This window comes from Mus caroli, chromosome 9 (assembly GCF_900094665.2).
Source record: "Mus caroli chromosome 9, CAROLI_EIJ_v1.1, whole genome shotgun sequence".
Taxonomy (NCBI): Eukaryota; Metazoa; Chordata; class Mammalia; order Rodentia; family Muridae; genus Mus; species Mus caroli.
In genome coordinates, this window is record NC_034578.1 from 72,771,357 (window position 1) to 72,790,476 (window position 19,120).

A 19,120-nucleotide genomic window follows, 5' to 3' on the forward strand; every position below is an offset into this window, starting at 1 on the left:
GTCATTTTTATTCTATAGGTGCATACACGGAACATCTATGGCCTGAAAAGTTGTAAGAAATGCAGTCTGTGCCTTGGTGATCTTGAGTGTGGTGCTGCAACTTTGCCCTGCGAGGGTGGGCAGGATGCGCAATGAGAAGTGGCACAGACGGCTCCTGGGTGCGTTCTGGGATGTGAACGTGTCTCTGTGATTTTCATTACTAGGCTAGCCATCTTTTTATAAAGCTTAATAAACAAGAGTAACAGTTCTCATGCATTAAATTAAAAAGGTTTTAGATGAACCTAGCAAAATGCGAACTCTAATATTTAAAACAAGTAGTATAATGGAGAAACAAAATTTCAAGGTATATATTTCCAAACTATCAACGATAGGATTATGATCAGTGATAGGACTATGATCAATGATAAGATTATAATTTGTAAAAGTGGATTGTCTAAACACTTTCATTCGGAAAGGCAGTGGTAACTTTCAATCATACGGCCAAAAGGTGGCAGTGTCCTCCTGGGTTTCTGTGTAAGCCCATTTCTCTAGAGGTGAAATTATCAAGGGTTCTGCCTCTAATGCGCTTTTAAAAGAAACTGTAAGCAGTTTCATCGCTATGACATATACCAAACGATAATTATAACTGAGCAGAAGTGCTTTTCACAAGAACAGTTTTAGAGACTTTTTGCATTGAACTATTTGAAGTCTTCTGTACAGCACAAAGACAGAGACCACACACGGAAGGAGGCTGAGAGAGATGGGTAGATTGATCGATAGAGAGACATTTTACAAACCATTATCCAGTCAACGTGCAGGCTTTACACTTTCTACGAAGTTTGCTGTTATTTATCTTTCTGGGCTTCTAGTCAGTCTTCGATAGAAATTGGTTCATTGTAACAGTAGGCGAGCAGTAATTTGTTTTCGTGTAAGATTAATAAATGACGGGAGCAATACAGACTCTGTGTTCATGTCAGACAGTGGCTTTCCACTATCATGCTCACTTTAGAATTCTTTTTCCCAAGAAACAAATAATAAACAATCACAAACAACAGCATGGAAGGAGAGCACATACAAACATTCTTCTTAGAAAATATTGTAGCCGGGCATGGTGGCACACGCCTTTAATCCCAGCACTCAGGAGGCAGAGGCAGGTAGATTTCTGAGTTCGAGGCCAGCCTGGTCTACAAAGTGAATTCCAGGACAGCCAGGGCTATACAGAGAAACCTTGTCTCGAAAAACAAACAAACAAAAAAACAATAACAAAAACAAACAAAAGAAAGAAAGAAAGAGAGAAAGAAAGAAAGAAAGGAAGAAAGAAGATATTGTTATTAATTCTTTGGAAGTTTCACAAATGTTTTGATTGTATTCTTTCTCCTCCCCCAACTCTTTCCAGGTCCACCCTCTCTCCATACCCACCCAACGTTGTGCTCTTCTTCCTACCCCCCATCAATACAAATGTGTGTTGCCCAAATATTCTTGGATGTTCCACTGGAATATAGCTGACTTGCCACTGGCTACATTGTTAGAGAGAAAGGAGGTTCCCCTCTTCCAGCTGTAACAGTTTCCTCAAGTAGGGGTAGGAGTTTGTATTCACATCACTTTCCATGCTTGGATTTGGTCTAGCTTGTTTGAATTCCCACTGGCCTTACATGTGTTGTCACAATCAATGTGATTTTGCACGTGCAGCTGTCTTGCTGTTCTCTGAGAACATCGTTTCTTTGTAGTCAGCTGCTGTTTCTGGCTTGTACACTCTTTCTGCCCTCTTTTTTTTTTTTTTGCAGCGATGCTCCAGTCTTGGGAGGAAGGCATATGGATATCTGTTCCATTAGGGCTAAGCATTCTGCAGCACCTGCACGTGGTCCAGTGTGGATCCCTTTGGAAATCATCATCTACTGCAAACAGGAGCTCATCAGGTGAGGGTTGAGAGAGCCATGGTTATAACAAGGTGTCATTAGAAGTCAGTTTAGGACTATGTTCATTTAGCAGTGTAATAGTTGTCTGTTCTCTCTTAGAGCCTATAACCTGTTTAGCCATGGGCTTTGGTCCTGTAATAGTGACTGGTATGGGTTTCATCTTATGTAGCATGAGAGATACCCAATCAGAGAGTGGTTATGAAACTGGAACTACGGTTACATCAGTGGACAAGTCTAGCCAGGCCCGTCATTATTGTACCTTGTAGAGTTCACAGCCAGGTGTGTTTGATGCTTATTTTTCTTCTCCAGTAGCCTGCATAATGTCTTATGAAAGCTAGCCAGTTTGGATAGTTGCTGAGTGATCTCCTTATATTCTATGACTTAAATTTGTGGTATCTTCTGCAGTAGGATATTACTGTCAACTTCTGGGGGGTAACCATAAACAACTGCAATAGCCTGTAATATTGGGGGTGCGTGTCTATGAAACTTCACTGGAGAGGCAACACCAAAGATATTTAGAAAAACCTCTATGTAAAGCTACTACTGTAGACTCTCTAGTAGACATGCTCACTATACACATGTATGTACATAAAAATAATTAAAAATGAAAAATTTCTACAACAGGGTAACTGTGACCTCTCTAGACATAACAGGACAACAAAAGCCCTTAGTGGCAGAAATGGGTTACTTCTTTTGTAGTAAACATATTTTAAAAAAAGATCTTAGTATTATAATGAAAACAACCGAAGGAAATAACTCCAACAAATGAGTCTATCCCGGTTTCTAAATTTGTTCCAAAATCTTAGACAAATACTGAGGCAATGTTTACCTGAGGCAAACTTCGTTTTGCAAGCGTTAATAGTCAGAGCCTGTCAGTGTTTGTCAGAGTCTTGCAACAGTGCTGTGGATTGTCACCATCTTAAGTAAGGCTTGGCACCATAGTCTGAAAGCAGTACATGGATTTCAGGTTTGAATTTGTCCAAACACCCAAGGACTTTCCAGTCTCACGGACATGAGGAAAAGCCAGTGATCCTGGTTATCGTGCTTGCAATTCTGAACTTGTGAAGTTTACCTACTTCTCTCCGCTATACGTAAATGGGACGAAATAGTTGTATTTGAAAATACCAGGCAGTGTAATCACTGAACTCTATGCAGCATTTTCAACTTTAAACAAACCTTAAGTACGGTTACCATGTGCTAGACTGATAGCTATTTTAAGTTTCTGGGTCAAGGTGATTTTCAAATATTCAATTTTGTGAAAAAGAATCAAATGCATTAATTTTTTAGTTATATGTACTGGTGACAAAGATTTTTTGAGTGATATTTTTATTTTCAAGTCCTTTAGTCACAGAACATAACCAGCATTTCTAAGACAGCACAGGGTAGGCGAGCTTTAATCTTATCTTCCTTCTACTCCTTGCCTCTCAGAGGAAAGAGCCCAAGTGACAAAGAGTCTTTGGTTTGTCAGTGATAGAAAGGAAAATTCCAAGTCATGAATTGACTCTATACACTGGACTCATGCTAGATCCACTTGCCTATATGTAGTATTTCATAAAGAATTTATTTAATTAAAAAAAAGGTGAGATCATCTTTTCAGCTGAAGGGGATGACATATTCTGTGATAGCTCCTCCTTCAGTGTATTTGGTAAACCCTGGATAGTGTTGTCATGGGTCATGGCGGCGGAAGAAATGTTCTTGAGATAAATGTTTTTGGCTGATTAGTTAGCTATAGATAGGAGCTCTTTTCTCTTTTCTTTTAAACACAAGGCTTCTGGATGTGATCATGTAATAATACTTCAAGAATTCCATAGGTGGGTGTGAAATCTAATGGAACCTGGCATTCTTATTTAACCAGGGCCAATTCCTGGGCTAAATATTTTGTTTTCCCTTTTCTACACTCACTCCCAGCTAAAAATCTTCTTACACTTATCACTTCATTTGATCGTCATAAAATCCCATATGATCGGATATATCAGATATCATTATCTTTAGCTAAAGAGCAAGAAATGCTGACAATATTTGATTGCAAAAGTATGAAATGCAGGACCAGCATTTACATTCTTTCTTTACTCAGAGTATACTTCTTAACTACCATATTATTTTGTCTCTCCAATTATTTTAAGACAGATTGATTCTCCCTTAAAATATTCTTGTGGAGGACTAGCCTTAGAATATGTTTCTCATGACAGTTACCAGCTACTTAAATAAATCACTTCATGGCAAATTTTGATTGGGAAATGTTGCATATTATATTTCCATGTCACTAATAGTTTTGTTTATTCTAAATGTATAGTAGCACGCTAAATATTCTTTGTAATTTCAGTGAAGGTATGAAAATCAAATGCAGTTATGATTGCCCTGTAGTTATAAAAGAATATTTTCATACCATGTTATTGAGAATCACAATAACCTTCTAAACATATTATTAATAACCAATGCTTTAAGACAAGGTAACGGGCAGAGGTGTTAAGTGATCTTTCAGCACAGGTAACAAAATAGATGGAAGCAAATCTAGTATTTGAATCAGTTCTGTGGCTCAGAGAGAGTTGAGTACATGTCCCCACTGGCAGCTCTCACACCCTTGCTGTCAGCTCGCTCTGTGCATTGCATGCCCCCTTTCCCAGCCCAGAGCTGGTTGTATAATGCCAAATTGACTCAAAGCCAAGAAAATGCTCACAGTGTTCCTAAGCTGACTATATCCATCAACAAGAATGGAGAATGTCAGGACAAGTGCACACTTTAAATTAAACAACTCATGAGCAATAGATCAATCAGATAAGTTTTTAAAAATTATTTTCTCCCTTTGCCTTTGCCACAGTGCTAGGGTTCAGGTAGACCAGATTTAAGATACACTGAGAAGCTTGTGAGAGAACTTCGTGAATGGCTGTATGTCTTTCAAAAACGTGAGCCGATTGTGCAGAAAGATAACACAACAAAATTCCAGTCTTTTGATATCCACAGACATGACAACGTTATTTCAGAGACTGGTATATTCTCTTTCTCTGATTACCCGATTAACTGAATAAAGAATATAAACACCATCTCTTAGTGTGTTAGTGTAGGAGAGCCAATAACAAAATAAAAAAGAATCTCAATTTTACTGAGCCACTGTACTCCTGAAGATAAGCTATTAAGCACTGACACGTATGAAACATATTCCCATACATCCTCTTATTTAATGCATTCAATACTTCACAATTAGAAAATTTTCTCTCCTTTTATCCGTGAAGAAACTGATTCAGTTAAATTACTGTTTCTACTTACCTTCTGGTTGCGTACTTCCAACATCATTCGGAGAGTAAGATGTCAATTTATTTTCCTGATTGTAAACATCAAGCAGATTCTTTGTTAAACACTATACCTACAACTCATGGGCATGGAAAAATAAGTAAAAGAACCAAAGAATTTTATGACATTCTTTAAGCACAAAATGATAAAAATGATAGTTACTGGGCTGGAGAGATGGCTCAGTGGTTAAGAGCACTGACTGCTCTTCCAGAGGACCTGATTTCAATTCCCAGCAACCACATGGTGGCTCCCAACCATCTGTAATGGGATCTGTTGCCACCTTCTGGCGTGTCTGAAGACAGCTACACTGGACTCATAAACATAAACTAAATAAATAAATCTTTAAAAAAAAAAAAAGACAGTTACTTTGGCAGCATTTGGTTAGCTGTAAAGACAATCGCGTCCATATTATAGACGATGAGTTTGGAGATCATGTTCTGTAGTTACTGGTTTGATTCGTCTAAATGATTCTGATATCAGTGCATGTGAATGATCTGCACGTCATTTTGGCGAGGGAGTTATGTTAATACGGTCTTATACTCACAACTGTGGAGCCAAATACCGTTGACATCAGAAGATTCTGACTGAAGAAAGCTGAGGGCGCTGACGATGTTCCCAGCTACCTGGAGGAGTACTAAAGCAGGACTGATTGGTTCAGCTGCCGTTTGTTCCTGTCTGTTCATTAAACATTTTCACATGAATCTTTGTTTAAGGAAGTCTTTCTCACAGACTTAAAAAGCATATTTAAAAGTTTGCTCAAGCCTGTTGGTTAATATGGATCACAAATAGTTTTGTTTATGAAAATTCACTTGTACGTAATTATGAAACCATAGCCCTGGTCCCAGTTGGTTTAATTCTATCAATTCATATGTGAGCTTTGCTGATAGTAATACAATTATCTGTTTGATATCCAGCATATAATGGTAAATGCCAACAACAAAAAACTATGTGCAAATAAGTAGCGTATTTCCATATGAAAAATTCCAGAATGACAGTAGAAACTATAAACAACGTAACTTAACGTTGTTTCCCTAAAAATGGCTGGAAGGTAACATATTATTAATAAATATTATCCTAGAAAAGCTTTCTAGAAAGATATTAAAAAATATAAAAGGCATTGATGTTCCAATATAATAGGAAATTATATTGTATTTTTAATTAGAATCCTGTATTGACACAAATGTGTCACAAATTAGGATTAAACACATTGAAAGAAAGATGCTATACTTTAGTCCAGTGATAATTATTCTTTATTCCAAGTATAGTCTGACATTGGCCAAAACTTCAGTTATAATTGATAATTTGAGTTATTTACCTGAGTTTTACTATTTTTTATTGTTATGATGTTATTATTTTTATAATTGTTATAATTTTGACAGTTGTTTTTCTAAAGGATTATGCTAAAACCAGTCACCAGTATTTCTATCCATTTGCAGAGAAGCATCTTAAAAGTAAAGTTTGGGGTAAATCTATCAGATTGCACCTTAGTAACATCAGTGTGGTGCTGAGGAATGTGGAGCTGTAGAAGATAAACCCATTCAACAATTCTGGAAGGAAGAAGAAAGAAGGCGGAGAGTGGAATCCCGCTCTCTGGGAAGACTGGTGACAGGTGAGAGATAAAGAAAACAGTGACACTTGAGAGAGAGTTCTAGATAAGAAAGAGCAGGGAGCAGGATTGGGGTGGGCTGATAAGGCTTTTAAAATTAGGGGCACAGAGATAAAGTTTATTGTAAACGGAGCAACAGATCAAAACGAGAGAAAATGAAAAGCATAAGAAGAGAAATAATAGGATTTAAATATAGAAAGTAACTTGAAAGTAAAGATGGGGAAGAGATCCAATGTGAGTGGAAAATGGAGAAGAAACTTCGCACACTGTGTCAGAAACAGGCTCTCCAAACACCAGGAGTCTGAACCCTCCAAAACTGGGCATATCCAGTACAGGCATGAGGGTTACTTTGGTGAGGTCAGATGACTGTTGTCCAAATGAATTGTGTAATATAATGGAGGAGGCCTTATGATGTACAGGATAGCTCAAGAAAGAACTACAAACCAATAAAAAAAATGTGTAGTAAAGAATCGATCTTATGAAAAAGATCGATTCATATCTATATTATGCCTTAGTACAGACTTTTCATAGGAAGCTGTATTTTTGACTCTGAATTTAAGTTTCAGTATCTGAGCAAATCTTTTTAGAAGCAACTGACCTGTAGAAAAAGCATAGAATATTTATTTTTACAACAGACCTAGAATAAGCTAGTATTCAGTATATGGATGATGTAAATGATTTCCTGGAACAAACATTGTGTATTTACTTAAAATAAACATTTATTAAGAATCTATTAACAATCAATGAACAATTAAAAAAATCTGACTCTTATTTAGAAACTTTTATCATGACTCTGGAACATACTCCTTTTAATGTACAATCCTGTATATTTGTCTCAGAATATCTCTTGGGAGTTTTCAACTCTGATGACATACTAACCATTTAAAGGTATTAATGTTTGACTCCATATCAAGAATTGTGACTTCCTTGGTCTTTGCACAACTCATTATTAGCATTTCTTAATCTACATCCTTGTCTACAAGTGCTAATTCTTATATTCAACCTTACCAGAGGGATTTTTATATGATACAGTTCAAATGTTAGTTTTTATACATATTACACATTAATATATTTCCTAAGGATATTATACATTACAAAGCAAAGCCCATACTCTCTTAATTTTCAGAGGATTTTTGGGTGACGTGTATGTACATAAGTGTATGTATGTTTGTATATGTATATATGTATGTACATATATGATTTAAAAAATTGGACACATTCTATGACATATTTGAGGGTACTTTCTTAGCCTCTGTATTTATCCTAAAGCTTCTAAGGAGAATTCTATAAAGTCCTTTTAGGGTTTATTCATTTTTATGTGTAAGAGTGTTTTGCCTGAATGTGTGTAAGTGCACCGTGTGTGCTCCTGGTGCCTGCAGAAGCCAGAAGGAGGAACTGGATTCCCTGATGGGGTCCAGCTACCACACGAATGTTGAGAAACTAAACCCAGGTTCTCTGCAAGAGCAGTGTGTGCTCTTAACCACTGAGCCATCTGTCAAGACCACAGTGAAATATTTTCTATTCACTATAACAAAAGGTACTACGAAATTAAATACTATGCATTTAAAGAAATTTTGCTTTATGCAATTTTAAAATTTTCTTCAAATTGGATCATTTTGACTATCAATTGTGATGCTTATAAATTTTATTTTCTTCTGAGGGTTATCTTGCTGTTAATGGGAATTACTAGGGTAAATTGGCAACCATGCCTGTCATTGAACTGTAACATTTCTACAAATTTTGAATTGTTCCATTTATCTTTAGAGTCAGCCATCTTCATAGTGTAAGGTGTGGGTTTAAGAATGGTGACTTCGCCCTTACTCACACACCTCGTTTGATGCTTTTCTCCATGCTCCACTTTATCTGTGTGTCTTCAATGCATCTCCACTCTGCTGAGACTTTGCAAGCAATTTCCATTATTGCTAAAATCTAATTAACAAACTGTGGTCATTTTCAGCCTCCTGCATTGCAATACAGGCCATAATAACAGCACTGGGGCAAAACATTGTACTAATCAGAGTTGTGTACAGGAACAGTACTGGTGGGATGAACATTTATTGCAAAAAGGTATTAACTAGATGTGATTATGCGATGCGGGTGGGGTATTGAACAACGGCTGCCTCTGTTCTGGTGAGATGGATAACTCAGTGCCTACTCAGTCTATGATATGGATTGGTCGGCAGTTTCCATTAGATACAATAGGTTCCAGGATTCCCAGGTGGCTGCAGGCCTTCAGTTCATATTGAAAGACCAAAGAACTGGGTTCTGGTGCCAGGAAGGATGGTAACAACAGCAGCAGCAGCAGCTGTGGAGTAGATCCACACACCAAAAAGGAAAAGAGGTCAAGCACAAGAAACAGAACTTAATAGCTAGAGTGCCAATCAAAGGTATTGCTCACTCTGGGATCGTTCCATCCCTTTCAGTTAGCAATCCAGACTCACAGAGAAGCAAAACTCTTCGCTCCCAGATTCTGTCAAGTTGACAACGAGATTAACCATTACACAAATGAAACAAACCATTGTCATTCAAAAGAACGAGGTATTTGTTGACAGGAACAGATATTAACCAACTCTATCAGGGTTACCAACTTTAATTTAATAGAATTTCACTGTAATAATATAACCAAGGGTTTGAAGAACGAATGTAACTCATTACACAGTTTTTTTTTCTTTCTGAGTCATGGCAATTATCTGACAGGTTTGGAATCTAGTACTTATGGAATCATGAGACTGATGATCTACTAAGAGTGTCTACTCTTTAATGGCTAATTGTTGGTTTATTCTCTCAAGAAATAACTATTATAATTAATATCTACTCTCTTGAACTCATATAAAACAATCTTATGAACATGAATATAGAGCATATTGAGAAATCCTGTTGATATAGTCCTGTCCTGGTTATTGAATAATAACAAACATCTCAAAAGCTTGTTAATATCTAGTATCTTTATTATCAGTTTCCTAGATTTCATTTAGTAGCTGATGATCAGATAAAATGTAGGCCACCCATGACTATAGTGCCTTTGAGGTCACTGTAAGAAACCAAACCAAACCAAACCAAACCAAACCAACCAACCAACCAACCAACCAACCAACCAACCAAAACAAACAATCTGTCAGAAAACAGTTTTGCAGTATTGCTTTGCCTTCCTCTGGACACAGCTGACACTGTAGATGCCTTTCCAGAATTCTCTTTGCAGCCAGCACCTCCAGCCACCTAAATGGTCTCATGGATACCTACCGACTTTATCTCTTCCAGATACTTTATTTCTACATCAAAACCCAGCAATAACCAAAGCTCAAGAGGGACAAGAAGGAAGTTCTATACAAAAAAAAAAAAAAAAAAAAAGAGTTACAAAAGCGTCAACTATCTATTGAAACAGTTTCTTCTTTTGAAAATCTGGGAAAGCTGAAATTGGTATATTGGGTATGGTTGCATAACAGATCCAAGAGAGAAAGGCATCAGATTTCAACGAGAAAAGAAACTTTAAAAGAAAAGCGAGCTGTGGAACTTGTTCCAAAGCAATAAGGAAAGGCGAGGGTTTTGTGGAAGTGCCTCTTGGTGATCTTTAAGAATAATTCCCGTGATGAGCCAGGTTTTTCTTCTAGCCTTGCCTCTTCTTTCTGGTGTGTGACTCTGCAGCGTGTTCAATCCCTTGTATAATACATACTCAGAAGTGTGCTTTCCCCCCCTCCCCCCTAATTTGTAGGTACAAAATCTACCCTATCTTTCAAGTTGCTCTCAAACACTTAGGTAGAAATCTGTCCAGGAATTGAGATGTGGTAAAGTAATTTACTCTTAATTGAAAGCAATTCTAACTTTTCATATAGTAGCATTTCCTGTTTAGTCTTAGGATTTTTTTTTCTTATTTTTTTTCTCCTCATCAATCATTTGAAAAATCAATGTGGGCTAAATCTAGTCTGTATTAGGGGTAGAGTAGATACTAAAATCTGACCAAGCCTGCTAGCAACTTATTGCCAATACAATGGAAGGCTATATACGTCTGGGTAAGCAATTACATTACAATTATACTGATTGGTATTTTAAATTATGGTTCAGGAAAACAGTTTTTGAGACATGACGTTGGTTTTATTTTTATTTTTCAAGTATGTTAAAAAATAGATACATACGTAATAAGAACTGCTTCCACCTTTAGTGAAGCTGATTTTACTCTGTAACCCCACTGTGCTCTTGAGACATAAAGCAAATTCACAGCATGCAAAATGTATTTTAAGATACAGAGGTTTTCCATAGCCTACCTGATACATTTTATAAACACAAAAGAGTAATTGATCTGAATCTGTCCTGATGACCAAAATTTGGTGTTTGGTTTGGATGCTAAGTAAAAAAAAAATTCTCAGGGATGTTAGAAGTTCAAACTACTGCTTATTGCAGTGGTATCTGGTCACTGAAAATCTTCATGGCTGCTCTTCCTTGTGATATCTCTTTTACAACAATGCCCTCCCTGAGTGTAGTCTCTGAGCTGCTGTTCTGACTGCAGTGGCATCCTGTAATGATGCAGAATTTTCAGTGAGGGAAAACATTCAACTGCACTCTCAAGTTTTCCTAGTGATCTGTACAAGAGAAATGACGCATTCCTCCAGAGTCGGAAGTCCCCTCAGTGTCTTGCATGCACTGATGAACTGAAGACCATGAGAAATATGACTGTTTCATTCACTCAGAGGAAATACGTTAAAAGAAATTAAACAAGGAATGAGACACCTCTCGGCAAAGAAAAATAAAACATTAGAATTTCACCACAGTTCTAGAATTCACTGGATAAATTTACCTTGCTATCGGAATGCTGTCCCAGACAATGAAAGCACTGTAAACGCTAAGGTTAAATGCGTGCCTGAGAGGAAAATTATAGCAGGCAGAGAAACATTGCAGACTTCCAAATTTTAAAGGCATTAACCATTAAGGATAAACACATACTTCGCTCATTTCCTCAGATTAGGTATGGCATTTTAGAAAGGTGCACACTTTCTCTATTCTACCCATCAAAGTTCAGAAATTCCACTTCCAATTTGTGTGTAGTCACGCAGGGTACCTGATCTTTAGCAAACAAACTGGTGTTTATTTGTACAACTTAAAACAAATCAAAGTACTGAGTGCACTTGGTAATAAATATCTTGTAGTAAGCATGACTACATTTCGGTGGTGATGGAGTAAAAGTTAAGGAAGATAATACTATAAATAAGATATTTCTATTTCAGCTATTGATATAGTCAGAAGTAAATATTATTTCTGCTTAAATCTTTTCTACAGATAATTAAGTTGGAGCTATCTAATTCGTATCCCTGAATTACAACTGCTCTTTCTTTGGAATCAAATATATTTTCTAATAATTCATTGTCTACTTTTTCTTACTTTAAAATAGTCAGTTGTCGTTAAGAATCAATAAATTTATCCCAATTTTAAAAATTGTCTTTTCAGTTTTTAAGAAGTAAATTTTAATGACTTTCAAAAGCTAGAAATAATCTCAAGTATGGCACTGAGTCATACCAAGTTAATTTGCTACAACCTGAGACTTAATATAGAAGTGTATTAAATGCATTCCACCAAAAAGCCTAAAACATTTCTGTATGGCTGGGTGGCAACATTTTCAGCCTGTTACTTGAAAACTGGCTTTTATCCTCCCTGGAATTCGTACACCCCATAGATCACTGTTGTATGTTACATGCATGGCTATAAAATTGCGAAAATGGAGGCTTTTCTGGTAGCAAAAGGGTTAACTTCTTTTTGCTTTACCAGTTTCAAATTACAAGGAGAAGCCTCTTCTTTCCCAGCAGGGTTGTGCTTACATTTCTCTTTAGATCTCCCTTGAAGAGGGCTGGTATATTTGTGCCTGCTGGAGGTGGAATTAACTGTAAGAAGGGGGAAGAGATTGAATGGATTTACAGGAAGGATTGCAAGTAAATTCAGGGAAACACATTTACTTGAACAGTGTAACCTTGGGTCTTGTTTTACACTAAGACCATACAAGAGATGTTCAAGTTATCACTAGGCTGCCGGACAAATCTAATTCCAACACCAAGGTGCAGATCAGCGTAGATCTGGGATTCAGACCTCAGGATTTGTTTTGGAAAGAGTTCAAGCGTTGGGAAGAAGTCAGAGCAAGTGAAGAGAACTTGGGAGCTCCAGTCTATCAGAAGACCAGCTTTCGTCAGTTCAAATACCAAAGGCCTGATTATCATAAATTCACATAGGAATGCATAGGTTATTTGATCAAATAATTTTAGCCAGCTTTTGCTACATCAGCGCCTCAAAAGTTCTTAACAACTGTGGATAATTAGAAATCTGAATTTCAACTTTCTTAGGAATAGCTACTCTTGACGTGTTCTAAAATATTTAAAGCAGGAGAAGAAAATGGACTGAGGGTGCTGTGTTCAGAAATATCACTGTCATGAAGAATAGGTAAATTTGTTTTTACATCTACTGGCGAAGTATACCTCCAAGGATCCTGGATTATTATTTTTTTCCAAGTGGACAAGAAGGATTAAAAATATCGACTTTTGCTCTTGCACAAAAATGCATTGGACTGTATTTTTACTTAGGGGTATTGTGGGCTTCCTCTGGAGCGGCTGGGTTCAAGTGGGTTATGCAAAAGGAGGCTTGGGAGACAATCACGTTCACTCCAGTTTTATTTATAGAAGACTACGGAACCATGAAAGACGGGAAATACAGAGGGAAATTCTCTCTATTTTGGGTTTGCCTCACAGACCCAGGCCCTTTTCACCAGGGAAACAAGCATCTTCTGCCCCCCTCTTTATGCTGGATCTCTACAATGCCATGGCTAGCGAAGAAAACCCTGAGGAGTCGGAGTATTTGCTGAGGGTGTCCCTGGCTGGAGAGGCCAAAGAGACAAGAAAGGGATACCCAGCCTCTCCCAATGGGTATGCGCATCGTCTGCACTTACCTCCAAGGACTCCTCTGACTACCCAGAGCCCACCTCTTGCCAGCCTACATGATACCAACTTTCTGAATGATGCTGACATGGTCATGAGCTTTGTCAACTTGGGTATGTTATTCGTTTATTTGTTCATCTGTGTTAGTATAAAGAGGAAGTTTTTCTAATGTTAAAGTAGCCTCTTGGTAGGTGGCCATGTTTATATATTCATTCTATAAAATTCCCCTTCATAGCTTCTGTTTCATTTTCTATGTAGATATACGATTTTGTTTTATGCTACAGAGTCACATATTTTTAACATGGAAAACTAAAATTAAACAGTCACAATTTGGATAGAATTTGGTCCTTTGAGAGCTTATTAAAATTTAATTTAAAGATGTGCATAAAAGGCAATCCTGTAAAAAGGGAAAATTATTAGGATAGCAGTGCTTTGGGCAAAAGGGGAAAAAAGAAAGAAAGAAAAGAAAAAAGCAAGGACCCAGTGTTTATTTATATGTGTGGGAAAATAAAACTAACTTTCCAAACCAATTTTTTGTTAGTGATTTAAAGAGCATATGAATACATATTTATATGCTACTTAAAAGTTCTCACCTAGGGGGGAAAATCTCTAAATGAAATTAACCAAGATCAAATGAGCTGTTAAATATTAGAAATCAAGGGGCTTCAGTGAAAAAAATAGTTTAGAAAAGAAGTTTCAGTCTCACATTCCTTAAGTTTAATGATTAAAATGTAATTATATCTAGTTGATGTTTGACATAGGCAAGATAAATATAAAACTTGATTTAATAGTATTTATCTATACCAAATTCTCCTTTGAGATAAAAATTTTTAGTTGATAATTCCTAAAAATATCAACAAAGATAATGGAAAATAAGTCTTAAAATTATATTTCATTCAGTACTGGGGCTATATGGTAATTTTTAAACATTGTCAATCTCACATGGAAGATCACTACCCAGCATGCCCTCTCACAAGAATATTAAATAGCTTACCAACTTAAAATGATTTTACAAGGGCCGTTTTAACTTAAAATACTTTAGTATAAAGTAAGGATGATTTGACTATCTTTAGATGTTTAAAGGAAAGTAACATTAAACATGATTTAGTTTTAAGACTTAAAAATTTAACCAACTTTAATTTAGTAAACTTTAAAGAATCAAGAACCTTACAAAGTAAAACCTTTAAAAATTTTCGTTGAAAATGCAGTCTGGGTTGACTTCAAGATATTTTACTCTATGCCTAGCACAAATATTCTTGCATAGTATCTCAAAGGAAATACTTTTTGAGAAGTCAGATAGCAACCAGTCTTGGTGACATGTGGCCAGGTTTGTAATGTATATTTCTTAATGTGCTGTGGTCATTTACTCTCTGGAAACCCTGGACACGGGAGAAGGGGCTTACTATATCATATGCTTTGTGTTACCAGGGACAAAACTCTTACCACTCAGCTTTAGAAAGTCATTGTCTACTGCACGTCAGGTGCTCTGCAGGTCTTCCGCATGACATTTCCTTTTGTATATATAATTAGCAGGCTTCTGTGAGAGCTTTCAAATAAAACTTAGTTTTAAATTGGTCTGATTGTTTCTTCTTAGTGTTAGGGGCATGAGAATATTCCTCACAGTACATTTTACTCTGCAGCTTTTTCAGTCAAGCACATGAATGTCAGGAGAACAGCTTTCGTTCAGCATAGCTAAATGCAAAGCACAAAAATCACTATATTTAGATGTAAACATCTTACATGGACTTGGACCACATGAGCGTCTAAATAGAAAGCTAAGTCCGTTGGCTCACCTTTAAATTAGCTTAGTGATTTGTTCACGTTAGAGAACCAAATCTAAAAGATTAGACCAACTTTACTTATGAAGTTTATGTCATCTAAAATGTGACAAAAGAGAAGTTGTGATTAAGAAATAATACTCAGACATTTATCTGTCTTAATAATATATTCCATTAAACTGAATCTTTTGCTCATTTGCAACAGGGGTTCTTATTTTAAAAAATTACTAGTTTCTTGAACTTGTATGCCATTATTTTCTATAAATACAGATAAAATAAGAAAAGAAACAGAAAAGAATTTATTCAATGATTTCTAGAACCCTGTTTTACCATTAAGTAATATTTTTTTTCATTTAAATTACTGACATTTTTCTTGTGTTAGCCATGATATGACGGCACAGCTGTGTACAAGATCATATTTATATCAACATAGAATTATTTATTTTATTCTAGGGAAATAACATTAGATTTAAAATTTAGAAACTTTACTCATTTTGATCCTGCTCAAATAGGTGCTTAGTGATGTTCAATAACAAGTCATATGTTTTTTTTTCTTCCTTATTAGTAATCCCTAACTAAACGTCTCATGAGAAATGACTAGAAAATGAATTCTGATCCATCCTGGATGAGTTTCTTGTAGTTGTGTTGAAGTGAAGCTGAGCTACAATTTTGTCACGCTTAGACCACGCCTACTCACATAACCAAACGTTACAGCCAATCACTGCTTAGTCTACCTCACCTCTGTGCCTCTTCCATGCACACAACAAATCAAAGCACACTTGGCTAGGTAAATGTGTAGTATCATTATACACTGAACAAACGTTCCCATGCTTTTAATGTAACAGTAACCAGCAGATCCTGCCTGCAACTGTGTTTCACACTGTTACGGAGCTCAAGAGCAATTTATTTTTTTAGTATCTCAAAAACCATCTATGTCATGGAGACCAAGTCCAGTGAGTTCGGTGAGCAGTGGCAGGGCGTGTTTGGAGGAAGGCACCGGGGTGTGTCCGTATGTAGACAGCATCTGCAACCTGTAACTCATTTAACTTAATCCAGATTCAGAATCGTAGCCAACAGAATATTTAGTTTTAAATATTCTTGTGAATTAGTTTCACGTTTAAAAGTGAAAAAAGATTATAATTTAGGAAAAGGTAAAAAAGAAATGTAAGTAACAGGACTCGGGCTATGTAAGCATCGACATACAAACTGAACTCATTATTTTTACCTTTAAATTATTTTAGCAACTTGTTCACTTAACAGAAACAAATCTAAATGGTTCGATCATATTTTGTTTTGTTATAGTAAGAGACTTACGAGCTAATCCCCTACTCTCAAATCGTTGAATATCAGTCAAATTTTTGTTGAATTTGAAGAACAAAATATCATTTTTCTGGTAGTTTTTTTTCTTTTTATATCTCTTTTCCTAAATGTTTACTTGGTTTATGTATGAAGTACTTAAGCAAACGAATAGATTGTGCACCTTTAATATTTTAGTACAATTCCACTCACATAAAGATACAGTTGTGGGATATTTAAAAATTAGAAAACAACACTTTGATGAATTATTTAACGATATTAAATGATACAACACTAAATATTTCAGAGCAAACCATAAAAATGGGAAGCTTGTGTTATTTATTGCCTACATATATTTTTTCTGAAAGCAAAAATTGACATTTGTGTTTATTAGTTGTTTTTGGCTTATTGGTGCATTGATTTCAATTCTTTTTATATTTTAAGAATATATACTTATGTGTTAGCATAAAGCATATAGATGTAACTTTTAAGATTTTCATGATTTACAACATGTTTAGCATGTTAGATATGAAAGGAAAAGTACAGGGAACAGTAACTTGAAGCTCCCTTAGGAAAATCAAGAAACTGTCCTGATATTGAGAAAATATAATGCTGTGTCCTCATTTATATCATTTCTGCTTTTGGCTGATTCAGGTGCTCAGTGGAGGGGAACTTATACATAAACATATAAAGGTGCAATCTAAGGCATGGAGCCTCTATAACAGAGTTATTAACAGGTGTAATATAAACACATCCATAAACGCACAAAAGATTTTAATGTAAATGATGGATTGAGAGAAAAGACGATTGGAAACCACTGTAGCACCTACCCATGGATTGTGTCCGAAACAAGAGATCTCACTATTGGGCCAAACAGCAATCATTCTTTAAATTATTCTCTCTGTCTAAAGAAAAAAAATTATTGCTAAGGACGAAACTATTTCCCTGTTCATCAATGATCATTCTCATTTATAATCAAGACAACTAGATTATGGGTCTTAAAGCTACTTTATGGCCAAATGACTGGTGCAGCTGCCCAGAGGGAGATTATTTTAAACATAGTTTAATAAGATATATATATATATATATATGTATGTATATCTATCTATCTATCTATCTATCTATCTATCTATCTATCTATCTATCTATCTATCTATCTATCTATCTTAATGGTCGCCTACCAAATAGCAAATAGTCAGTTTCAAAAGTCTAATGACAAGTTACTGTGGACTTAGGAAGGGATGGATAGATAGAAAGAGCTGGAAAGGCTCCAAGCACCGCCTCTGGCTCCTTACTCTCTCCCGTCTATAATTACACACCCTTTCCTCTCCCCTTCCCCAGATCCAACACTTAACTCTCCCCTTTTTAGTTCTCTAGTTTCTGGAGCCCCAGGCTCTCTTGGCATGTGGTCTTTACCGCTCCCACCCTTCCTGTGATTTGCCTTTGGTCCTACTTTCTTTATAAGTAAAGGCTTAGATTAGTTGAAAATCAATTAGTTCCAGTTTGAGAGTCTAGGTAAGGCCTCCTGTTTTCTCAGTAGTTGAGAAGGAAAAGGTAATGGTGTGCTGGTCACAGCCCCCACCCACAGGGAGGAGAGCACCTCGGGGCATTAGAATCCTTCCACTTCTGCTGTCCCCTGCAGTGATGTCTCTCACACCCCACCCCTCCCCGCCTCCTTTTCTATTCTATTTGAGGCTCCCTTTGGTAAAACTTAATTGGTGTTTTACTTTACCATTCTTAAAGATAATTAAAATTTTAAAGGAAAAGAATTAAAACCAAGCAAAAGGTTGGAAAGACTACAGCACTGAAGAAAACTAATTCAGCATTCAATTCTCATACAACTTTTCTTTATATTATCCTTATTTAAGACTAATGCCACTAATATTAAAAAATTATTTCCTTTATTAAATTCTCAAGAGGTGATAATGAGCTAGATTAAGGCAATGCTGATAAGGCAGACAAATAAAATACTTTTTAAAAAGTACCAAAGATGGCAGTGAATGGGTAGTTATTCAGAGCTGGCCTTTGAGGTGTACAGGTGGAAACTGTGCTGGGAAATCCTCCGTCTGCCTCATGCTGGCTCAGAAGCTGATTTAGCATCCCGACCACATTAGCTCTAGCAAAAAGCCCTTTCATCCTCTGCATTAAAATACTGACTTGGGGAAAAGAAAAGTATATGTCTCAGTATATGTGCACAAGGAACACACAGACCAGCCACTATGTGCAGTCGTAAATAATGTAGTAGCTTGGCTTTAAAAAAAAAAGCCACAGGTCAAAGGAAGAGGTTTCCCTAACAGACAGGGGCTGAGATCACAGAGCCACTCACAGGACGGGAGGGAAACACTGAGT

General features: G+C 36.4%; 1 protein-coding gene across 1 annotated transcript in view; it reads left to right on the forward strand.

Annotated features, from left to right (window-relative positions):
* Positions 1-12,594: 12,594 nt before the first annotated feature.
* The window catches only part of Bmp5 (bone morphogenetic protein 5), a 124,092-nt gene continuing 117,566 nt past the window's right edge, over positions 12,595-19,120 (forward strand). The window contains exon 1 of the mRNA XM_021172253.1: positions 12,595-13,810. Coding sequence (XP_021027912.1) covers positions 13,321-13,810 — 490 coding nt within the window. The 5' untranslated portion in view covers positions 12,595-13,320. The remainder of the gene's footprint in view (positions 13,811-19,120) is intronic.